The 11,988-nt window shown below is 32.6% G+C and overlaps 1 protein-coding gene across 1 annotated transcript; it reads left to right on the forward strand.

Moving 5' to 3' along the window:
• The first annotated feature begins 2,843 nt into the window (after positions 1 to 2,843).
• LOC17899349 (homeobox-leucine zipper protein HDG10) lies at positions 2,844 to 6,800 on the forward strand. Its single transcript, XM_006303677.1, has 10 exons — positions 2,844 to 2,971; positions 3,079 to 3,196; positions 3,548 to 3,739; positions 4,357 to 4,851; positions 4,972 to 5,070; positions 5,160 to 5,363; positions 5,453 to 5,633; positions 5,803 to 6,071; positions 6,197 to 6,286; positions 6,438 to 6,800. The coding sequence occupies exons 1-10, from the start codon at positions 2,844 to 2,846 to the stop codon at positions 6,798 to 6,800; spliced, it is 2,139 nt and encodes a 712-aa protein (XP_006303739.1).
• Positions 6,801 to 11,988: the final 5,188 nt, after the last annotated feature.

The following is an 11,988-nucleotide window of genomic DNA, read 5'->3' on the forward strand; positions in this document are numbered from 1 at the left end:
TTTTAAAAAACACATGTAACTGATTTCATTTATATATAAAAATTACGATCATATCTTAGAGGGAATTAACGGGTATAAAAAGGGAACAGGTAATTAAAAAAAAAAATGTCTAAACTATTTCTCATCAAAAACAAGATGATATAAAAAAAATTGGAAATTTAAATTCAATTTTATCATTCAAATATCAAATGACAGGTATGATACAAGAATATGCAATTTAAATAGCAAAAGTAAGTTTCAAATTACTTAAAACTTTCAAATATCGGGACAAGAAATAGCGGATATGTAAAGAGAACGGACGAGTAATTTAATTAGTTAATTACAGGCTATATAATGTTATTTTTAAAACAGAAAACATGTAAATGATGTCATTTATAATAAAAAAATATGATCTTATCTTAGAGGGAAAGAACAGGTACAAAAAAGGAACGAGTAATTAAAAAATGTATCTAAATGAATTTTCATTTAAAACAAGATGATATACAAAATTTGGAAACTTCAATTCAATTTCAACTTTCAAATATCAAATGACTGGTATGATACAGGAATATGAAATTTAAATAGCAAAAGTAAGTTTCAAATTACTTAAATATTTCAAATATCGGGACAAGAATAACGGATACGGAAAGATAACGGTAATTTAGAAAATAAAAATTATTATCTTAACTAAGTCTAATATTATACAGAGAGAATTATGGGTAACATTCAAGAAGACATATTACTTATTCATATGGGTGGGCCAAAATATTTTACTTTGTTGCACGACATGTATAGTGAACGGGTTTGACTCTCTTGACATCTATATTTATGTTATTTTATTCAAAAGTTTTAATGTTTTCTATTGTTTTTATGTGATGTAATAGTTCGCAAATTTAATTGATTTCTAACTTATCATTAATTTGATTCACACTCGATCCGGATTTCTTATCATGTCGGTCCGAATATTGCAAACTTTATGATAAATTTAAATTTTGCAATCATCCCCGCACGTACGTGCGGGTCCATCCCTAGTAAACTTTAAATGAGCTCTACGCTCCGCAAAAATATGCCCGATGCACATAAAACTTAAATGGGCCCAACGCTCTCGAGAAGTCTGCCCAAGGTATATTATTCTTGAAAACGAGCTCTGAGCTTTTCATAACATGCTCAAGGCATTGTATCTCCGAAAATGAGCTATGAGCTCTTCATTACATGCCCAAGGTATAATATCCCCGAAAATGAGCCGCGACCTCTTTACGACATGCCCAAAGCATTACGTCTCCGTAAGCGAGTTCTGAATTCCTTAAAAACATTTCTAAATTTTGAAATCACAACGATTTACGGCCTTTACCTTGGCCACCCTCAGCTTCGTGCCAAACTAGCAAACCTCCAAACTCAAAACACATCCGTTGACCTCAAGAAAGCTCTCGCTCGCCAAATCGAGACTTCTCACGAGCGACCAAGAGCACTCTAGCTTTTTGAGTAAAGCTAAGAACAGGATTCAGACCTTCAGTCTTTACCCAAAGAGGTAGCATTTTCTACCTCCATTAGCTTGTTATTCTCTTTTTGCTTATATTTGCAATCTGTACTATTGGTGGTTAGTTGATAACTGCCGACCTTAGACTCGAATCTCTATAAAAATGTTCTTTTGATATACGTTAATAAAAAGGATTCTCTTTACTGTTTACCCCCAAAAATCACATTTATTTAGTCGAAACCTCACTAGAAACAGGAGGTGTCCCAAGGTTGGGGTGTCGATCCGACACCAAGTTGATCTCGATCGATACTAGACGTTTGGTCGCAGAGGTGTATTTTTGGCTGTTGACCAACAAGACCATTTTAAAGAACATGTTTACAGTAATTATCGTTTTTCTAACGTCATTTGAATCGACAAGAACGGCCTAAAGCCAAAGTTATACTACACGGGTCTGATTAACGGTTAATGATCATCATTAACCTACTTCTCAATTGGGTTAGTTTTTCCTCTTCAACAACCAACAATATTTTTATTATTATTTTCTCATTCGCACAGTAATTTTAAAATAACATTTCATGATTTATAGTCTAAACAGGAGGAAAAGAATTTACTCCAATGGCTTAGCGGAGTAATTTGAGTTTTAAAAAAATATTTTGAATCATTTTTACAATATATAATAATTATATGATGAGACAATCAAGAGAATCAAACAAAGATGAGAAGAAGAATAATATGGAGAAACATTTATTCTTGTTATTATCTTTTAATTAAAAATTACTTTTGATTTAGTAGACTATTTTTACAAACAAATATATCGTTTTTGGTATTTAATTCGTAAGGTTTATCGAGGAAACGACACGTACGTAATTTAGGTATTTGACTTATCAAGTAATCTACAAAATCTTCACCATTCAACAAAAAATAAATGTTCAAATGCAGTAACTTTGATTACAATTCTTACTATAATTTCAATATAGAAAGGAATTTTCTATCATATTTTGGATTTATATCCATTTATTTCGTACGATTACTATTTATAAACATCGATAGGTATAAATCTAAAATATATATAAAAAAACTTTCCCTTGACTGAATTGTAATAGTAATCAAATTCACAAATTACCTCTGAAATCAACATCCCCTAAAAGGTGAATATCTAAAATAAGATTCATTCCATAATTTTTTTGTATCATTTTGAAGTTTTCAAAGCAATATAATAAATATTAAAAAATGTGGACCAAAATCAAATCTAAAATATATTACTTTCCTAACATATTTTTCTCTTAGACTAATATATAAACAGCTATAAGTTCTTCATATTTTCAAGTCATTCATATCTCTTGTTTTCTAGCTTTTAGTAACTTACAGAAAAAAAAGAAGAGAGAAAATGTATTCCAGCAGCCGTGAAGACTCTTCAGCTAATGAAAGAGAAACATCTTCTGGTGACACCAATGCCAATCAGGAGGGGAGCAATCACCAACACCACTCTCATCATCAAACTCTTAGTCTCGAGCAGTAAGATCATGATTTAATTTATATTTGTTTTTTTTTCTAAAGTTGGTTTATTCATTCATAATAAAAAAATGTTGAACTAATATTATTTTTTTATAAATTGATTTAAGGTACTTTACTGAACGTGAACATCCAAACAGTGCGCAGCGACATCAACTGGCTGAAGAACTCAATATGAAACCAGAACAAATCAAATTTTGGTTTCAAAACAAGAGAGTCCAAACCAAGGTTTTGTAAAATAGTTTAGCATATATTACAAACTGATTTAGTTTAATTAAACCAATTAATGGTGATTGACTAGTTATTGTTATTGCTATTATATATTGTTTATCATCATTATTGTTTTGGAGATATTTTTTGAGGTTTGTCTAAAAGTTTGGCTATAAAAACTAAGAGTGAGTGAAGTGACCTTAGTCTAGTGGCGATGATAAGTCCACTGATGGACAGACACCATCACACCAGGGATCGAGTCCCGCTTCCTACATATTTGTAGGGAATAGGCTAATGGGCCGGCCAGTTGTGGCCCAATGTTGACAAAAAACAAAAAAAAACTAAGAGTGATATATTTATGTTTTGTAGATGAATAATGAAAAAGCAGAGAATGCAGAGCTTAGAATTGATAACTTGACACTGCAATGTGAGAATGAAGCAATGGAACAGGCAATGAAGACTGTGGTCTGCCCTCCATGTGGTGGCCGTAATCCTGGGAGAGAAGAGCAACTATGCCATCTCGAAAATTTGCGCTCGGAGAACACCTTTCTCCAAAGAGAGGTATGTATTAATATAAATACTTATCCAACAAAAATTTATGTTGATTAGTATTAGTTTTAAGTTTTAACCGGCTCATATATCTCGCTAAATATAACTTTGTTTTTCACGCTAATTATTTTTATTTTATTTTAGTTGTTTTTAAAATAAACCTTCGAATTATTTATTTATAATTGGAACGCTAATTTTTGTTATATTGAAGATAAACGATATTTGGTTCATTTCTGCGAGCGCGTTAAATATTTTAAAATAAATGTTATGTCGTAAACTCTTTTATCATATTAAATCAAGCACTAGATTTTTTTTTTTCATATAACTTATGCAATTTAAACATACTAATAAATTAGTTAGATTAAATATATTATTTTTTGCATTAAAATAAATGATTATAGGTGTTAAAATTTTTAAGCAATATTTCTTCATTTATTGGTATTACAAAAAGCTAATCAAGTTATTAAATTACTTTTACTTTATGACTTAAGTAGGATTTAAATATTTTAAAAGAACATATGATAAGGTGAAACACTATATTAGATTTTGCTTTTTTCACTAAAAGTTGTCTTTACAATGTAAATAATAAAATCACTAATATTTTTGTCAATCTAAAATATGAATAGCAGCATGAAAGACTCTCAAGCTACGTTACCCAACACAGAGGCTCAAGACTTAGCATCCATGGTCCATCAACCTACGGATCAACCTCCAGGACTCGTCCTACTCCATATGGAAGCTCTTCTAACCATCGTCCCAAACAATCAAGCTTGTTAAGAGGACCATATGCTCGTGAAAACATCAACATCACTCCAGTGCCTAAGCCGCGAAAACTAGTACAGTTGCAGCATTTCCAACCGATGTCTCGACAGGAGAAAGCTGAGATGATTGAAACCGCGGAAAATGCCGTGGCAGAGGTTATGAGTCTCATTCGAATGGATGAACCAATGTGGGTTAAGTCACCTATTGATGGTAGGTTCGTCCTTGATCCAGTGAACTATGGGAGCATTTTTGGTAAGATGAGCCAGTTTAAGACTACAAGTGTTTGTCCTCGTGAGTCTTCCAAGGAAGTGGTCGTTGTTCCAATGGATGCAACAAATTTGGTCGACATGCTCTTTGATACGGTACATACTTCATTTTATTCAAATGAATTATCAAATCAAGTACTAAAATTATTAACACAATACACATATTAATTATATGCTCCTCTCATAATTACATTTTTGTAACACAATACATTGTAGGAGAAATGGGCGAGGCTGTTTCCAACAATTGTAAATGAAGCAAAGACGGTTCATGTGTTGGAGACCATTAACCGTCGAAGACCAACTTTCTCAAGAGTGGTATGAATCTTAAAATTGTTATAACATTTTAAATTTTCTAAATGTTAGACTTAACATAAAACATTTGGTGATAACAAATAATGATATAGATATATGAGAACCTGCACATGTTGTCACCATTGGTGCCACCTAGAGAGTTTCTAATACTCAGAACCTGTCAAAAAATGGAAGATAATCTCTGGTTGATTGCTGATGTTTCCTGTCATCACCGAAACATTGATTATGATTCTCCCGTTTGCACCAAACGTCCCTCAGGTGTACTGATACAAGGCTTAGCCCATGGTTGCTCTAAGGTCTCTTTATCTCTTTCCTCATCTTTGATACATTTTGAATACACACATAAAAGATACTTATTGTTTTGATTTTAAACTAAAATGGGCAGGTTACTTGGATTGAGCATGTGGAAGTGAGTAATAATCTGCAGCCACATCGGCTTTACAGAGACCTCTTGAACAGCTGTTTTGGCTACGGGGCTCGACGTTGGACTGTTACTCTTGAGAGGATGTGTGAGAGGCTGTCTCTCTACTCTATGCATGAAGTCCCAGCCGCTGACTACGTCGGAGGTACTTACACTATAACTACACACATAACCATCATTATTGGAATTGGAAGGATCTTAGGCTAAGATTTTGTTAAGAAAAACTCTTATATAAGCTCTTAAATGTGCGGATTTAATATTGACCACAAATGCTAGTTTCAAAACTTTGAAATGTTTTCATTTTTTTTGTGTAGTTGTGAGAACAATACATGGAAGAAGGAGCATAATGAATTTGGGAGAAAGAATGTTGAAAAACTTTGCTTGGATCATGAAAATGGCTACCAAACTCGATTTCTCGCGACCATCAGATGCTGATAACAGCAAAATTCGGATCTCGGTGCGGACAAACACACAGGCCGGTCAACCGGTCGGTCTCATTGTCTGCGCAAGTTCATCCTTATCTCTCCCCGTCCCTCCAGTCCAAGTCTACAATCTCCTTAAGAATCTGGAGGTTCGTAACCAGGTAAAACGAATACATGGCTTATTCATCAATCAGCTTAATATAAAAACAATGTGGTCATGTTTCACATATTTTTTGAGTAATTAACATGAAATCTAATAACATTTTTGTATGTATACGTAAAAAAGTGGGACGTTCTCTGCCATGGGAATCCAGTGATTGAAGCTACTCGTTTTGTCACCGGATTGAAGAAAAAGAACAACGTCACTTTTCTCCAGGTATACATATATTTACCACTCCTACTAAAACAATATCATAACTAGCATAGATGAAATATGATATCGAATAATCAGGGAGTAACGTCTAGTAACCTTTTAATTTCCTTGGCATTATATTGACTATGATTAATTTTTACATTATATTATATAGACATCAAGTGAAGGGGACAATACTGAGATGATGATACTACAAGATAGCTTCATAGATGAATTGGGAGGTATGGTTGTCTACGCTCCAATGGACCTAAAGACGGCGTACGCAGCCATTTCTGGTGATGTTGATCCTTCCACCATTCCCATCCTCCCGTCCGGTTTCATCATCTCCCGCGACAGCCGCTCTTTCCCGGGGGAGCAGGACGGCCGCTGCATGACACTCCTCACCTTGGCTTTCCAGATCCTTGTCTCCGGTTCGATTTCTTCTACTGAACTCAACTTGGGAGATGCTACCACCACTGTTGAGACCTTGATTAACTGCACCGTTCAAAGGGTCAAGGCAATGCTTAACTGCGGATGATGGATGCAATGGTCAGTGAGAGTTTGGTTAAGTGACCAGTTCACGAAACTAAACTCTCTTTTGGTGTTTTGTTTTCTCTTTTTCTTAGGTTTAAAATAAAGTGAGGATTGAGTATTCTCCGTTTGATTCGTACTTTTTCGTTTTTCTTTGGTTATAAACTTGTTGCAAAACATATCTAAGGCATGGGCCTTAGACACAAAACAATGTTTATGTATTGTCGCCTTTTGGCATGTTTAATTTTTATGTGATATGTTATTGTTGGATTTATAAGATTGTTATTGCTTACTTTTTTTTTGAATAATCAAAGGGTTTTGGGCCGAAACCCATACATCTCCTCATGACCGAAACCCATACATCTCTTCAGGCCCGAAACCAAAACATATTATATGGTCTTATCGCAAGCGCTAATCGAACCGGTGACCTCTAAGATTTTGCCAGAGATCTTTACCTTTATTGCTTACTTTATCTTTTTATCTATCATTATTTTCATATTTCTGTTTTTTTCCATCTAGTTAAACATTCTAGTGTAGCTTCTGAGTTTGTAAGGAGTAAATCTAGATCAAATATATTTTCTCGTACGTGAAAACTACACTATCGTTAATGTATAGAATGTGATGTATGCGGATGACGTTGATCCACATAAGGGTTTCTTGTGATACCAGAGAATGTTGTGAGTCTGTGATTAGGTTAACGATTTGGGACTTTTAAAGCTCACAATATGAACATATAAGTCTAACAATTGATTTAATTCCTGAATTATAGTCACTAGAGGGGACAATCTTGGTTCATAAGCTACCCTTCAACTTTATCAATTTAAACAAATTTTGATGTGTTTACTTCCAAATATAAAAGGACAATGACAATAACAGACAAATTGGGAAGAGCAACAAGTAAACGACGCAATTTTGATAGTTGAATTATTAAACAATACTAGAGAGACTCGAAATTGACTCTCATGTTGCGTAAGTTTAGTGCTATACATATTGATCTGGTTATTATTATTATTTGTTTTTCAAAATTTTCTAGTTATTATTTTTATTGAGGGATTTTTACACTAGTAAAATTTAACTATTCAATTTTCTAAAATTAATTTTATAAAATTTTTTCTATTACAAATTTTTCTGAAAAATGTATGAATTTTAGGTAGAGAAAATGCTTTAATTAGTTAACCTTAATTTTTTTCTGTGATAAGGAAAAATTACATTATTTTCACGAACAACAAACTATATTCAAATAGTACGTTCTTTTCGAGTTATCTAAATCATTTCTTCATATATTTATATTTAGTTTATTCAATATTTCATTACAATTATGATTTTTTAATCGATCATTAAAAATATTTCATGGTATTTTTAATACAATTCTGATATCATACAAGAATAAGATCAACCATGTGATATAAGATATAATTATATATAATTTATAATTTATATATGCAATTCTGATATCATATCAGAATAAGATCAGCCATGTGATGTAATTATATAACTATATATAATGTATAATTTATATATTCATGTAAATTGTAATGGTGGGAAAAAGCAATATTTTTTTTGTTATAAGGGATTCATGAAAAACTTGGAAATTCTAAATATTCATAAAACTAAAAATATATAAAGTTAGAAAAATTAATGATTAAAAGTTTTTCCACAATATCGTCTAATATACAATTCTAAAATTTTAAATTCCCTCTCAAATATACATATATCTTTTTGTATTTATAATCTTAAAAAAAGTTGTAAGTCAAAGAAGAGGAGATACATTGAGAGGGGGAGATCTTTTGAGTAAGACTTTGGGTAAACATAGAGATTAGAGAAGAGATACAAATGTCGTCGCTTAACCTCTCCTCTCTCCACAGTTTCATGTCCTCCCAAAAGTCTCTTTCTCTATTTTTAATTATTTCTATGAACTTTTACTTACATTAGTCTTTCAATTACATTATGTTTTAGTTGAAAACTTAACAGTACAAGCAATTCAGTTGTTTAGCTGACCCTTGAAAATTACGATATTTCTCCATCAACCATTTCAGTTTAATTCTATTTTTTTTTACCTTAATCTCTATTTATTAATACATAGTTAGTATTCTAAGGTGTGTGTGTATATATGTGCCCTCCCGACACAGAATCAGCGTTCATGAAACTGACATTTTTGCCTATTGTCTCATTGACTGTCTTCTACTTAATTCGTGAATTTAGGGTTTTCGAACTAAAAATTCGATGAGTTTTTGCTTTAGCAGTTTTCTGATTCGAGAATCCTAAACTCACGAAACGACGTCATATTACTCATCTCTGATGTTCCGTCATTACCACGGTGTTGGCTCACTCATCGCCGTTAAATAATTAACTAACACCATTTCAATATATGTTAACTTTGGCTGATTTAATATAATTTAGGTTGAGAATTTGATTTTTTTTTTTTGAGTTTAGGTTGCTATTTGCCGGGTATCGTAATTTAGTTATAAAAATACCGCAAGCAAATAGTCTGGGTTGATTTTCGCTATTTTCCGGTATTATAAGGTGTGTGTATATATGTGCCCTCCCGACACAGAATCAGCGTTCATGAAACTGACATTTTTGCCTATTGTCTCATTAAAGGTCTTCTAGTTAAGTTAGTAGTAGCCATACGTACGTATGAGGATAGGATGTGTAAAGAAGATACATGCACGTACGATCTGATCTCATTCAAAGTAAAGAATAATTTTAACAAAACTTAAATCAGTCTCTAACTTGTGTAAGACGATAAAGCCGAGCTTTCTACTTTAACATTTTTTCCACAAGAAATATTGTAAGAAAAATTCTGATAGAAACAAGAAACGTCGAGACAAAATGTTTGAAGAATAAACTTCTCAAGCAACCGCGTGAGGATTGATACATTATTATATATAACATTTCTTAGACAATACATGAAAAAACGAACTGACAAAGAGAATGTTGTATAATAAATGCTCGGAATTTATATAATAAATTCTTTCACGTCATCTTTTTTTTTTTTTTTTACTCAGGGTAAATCTTCATACATACCCATGTGGCAAAAGAGATAAAGCTAGCAATTCTGCGTATGAGGAGAATCGATCCCTATCCTAAATCAACAAGGCGACTCTTCCACCAAACTAGAACCACTAGCCCACCACCTCTGTTTCACGTCAAAAGTTTTTATTAATTTATTTATATTTAGAACACATACATTTAACTTCCTAAACTTTTTGTACATGACCACGTCCGCAAGTTTCATGATAAAAAAATGGCTTATTTATAATATACTTCTTGATTTCTTCTTTTTTCTGAAATTATAATTTAGTATAAAAAATTACTTTATCGTTGGAAAAATTATGATTCAGAAATTTGCGATGATATAATGGTACGCAGTAAACAAATAAACAAACCAAAGAGATTGAAGTTAAACAGTATGTAAATGATTGTTGTGTCTATTACTGATGGACACTAGTGTAGGTTTGGAGAGTTTGCTGCACCAACTTGGCTTTTACCAAACACTACAAGCTTAAGTTCATCGATCACATAAATATTTAGTGCGACAAAGACACACGTACTATTTTTCTTTTGAATAAACAAAAAGGTTTCAGATCAAAATCCGTACATCCCTTTATACCCGAGACCAGAGCATATTATTTGGTCTCGACCCTATCGCTAATAGAACCGGCGAGCTCTAATTTTTTGCCATAAATTTTTACCAGTTGAGCTATTAGCATTTGGTCGATACACTACAATTTGTTTTTAAAAGAGACTCACACAAGCATCTACTTTAAACAGAATTGAAATCATGGGTGTGTTATTGTGTGTGGCAAATTGGCCATGCATGGCCTGTGTTGTCCCCTGGTTTGTCTGACTTTAAGTACTCATCGGATTAAGGTTGATCGATCATCCTGAAAGGGTTATGGAACACATACTTTGTATATGCATTAAGTTACTGCATATAAATTAATATATATATATATTAATATTATTTTTCTAAATTAAATTATCCTTTATCATCTATTTAATCAACGGAAATTATCCTTTATCATATAAATGCATAATTTTATATAATTAACAATTTTCCACAGCTTTAAACCGAATAATATTCAGTTACCTATCGTTAAGTCTACAATTCATTGTTAATATATAACTAACAAAAAATGCATAAAAAACCTAAAAATTGAATCCATCATCCTTCTTAGAAAGGTTTTAATGGATTATCAATCATCCATTCATCCTTATCGAAAAGTTCTTAATTTTTGCATCTCTAGTAACATTTTATACATTGTTGGTACGTACGAACGTAGAAATATTTGGAGTAAGAAGAAGCCATGCATTAGATGACAAATCAAGAATCGTCGCCTTGCGTGCATGGGAAAGGTTCCTTTAGTCCAACCACGTAATCCTTTTTTTTTTTTTTTTTTTGTGTTTTGGCTTTTCACATCTTTGTTGACCAAACTTACCATTACTATTAAACTTTTTTTGTTTATTAATTACCACTAATTAAATTTCCCAATAAGTTCACTTTGGTCTCTCCCATTACCAACTCGTTATTATATTCCGTAAATACTCAAATTTTATTTGTCAATTTGGTAATAGTTAATTTTGTCCAGATCAATGATTTTTTTTCTGAAATAATTACTTAGATGTACCACATTTTAGGTGTATTGACATAAACCATCCAAAACTTTTTTTTATCCTTAAATATTTTTTAATTACCAGCGTGCCTTTTTTACACGTTATCGGAAAAAACTAATTACGCAAAATGCCACTGCCACGTCAGACAAAAAGGCGCGTGCCACCAATAACTCAGCCATAACGTACGTTACGGCTGAGTTATATCACGTTATGGCTGAGTTTTGGAACAACGGCTGAGTTTCGGGTCAATGGTTGACTTAGGATCATAACTCAGCCAACAGTTACGACTGACTTATAAAAATCTGGTTGAGTTATGAGAAAACGGCTAATAACTCAGCCGCCGTTACGGCTGAGTTATAGTCCGATGGTTGAGTTATCAGAAGTTTGGCTGAGTTATGTTATCGACACGGCTGACTTAACTTTCTCCGGGTGGCTGAGTTATCGATAACGGCTGAGTTATCAAATGTCGTTACGGCTGACTTATGTTTCAGAGACATAACTCAGTCGTAATTGGCTGACTTAACGGAAAACTCAACCATGTTACGGCTGACTTATAGACAAAAGATTTATTGCTAATA

This window comes from Capsella rubella, unplaced genomic scaffold, assembly GCF_000375325.1.
Source record: "Capsella rubella cultivar Monte Gargano unplaced genomic scaffold, Caprub1_0 scaffold_1, whole genome shotgun sequence".
Classification (NCBI taxonomy): domain Eukaryota; kingdom Viridiplantae; phylum Streptophyta; class Magnoliopsida; order Brassicales; family Brassicaceae; genus Capsella; species Capsella rubella.

What these genes read in the sequence shown, in the direction of transcription:
- LOC17899349 (XM_006303677.1), top strand. Translation starts at nt 2,844, where the DNA reads ATGTATTCCAGCAGCCGTGAAGACTCTTCAGCTAATGAAAGAGAAACA. An exon ending in CAAACTCTTAGTCTCGAGCA is followed by an intron (nt 2,972 to 3,078) that starts GTAAGATCATGA and finishes AATTGATTTAAG; the next exon opens with GTACTTTACTGAACGTGAAC. An exon ending in ATCTGGAGGTTCGTAACCAG is followed by an intron (nt 6,072 to 6,196) that starts GTAAAACGAATA and finishes TACGTAAAAAAG; the next exon opens with TGGGACGTTCTCTGCCATGG.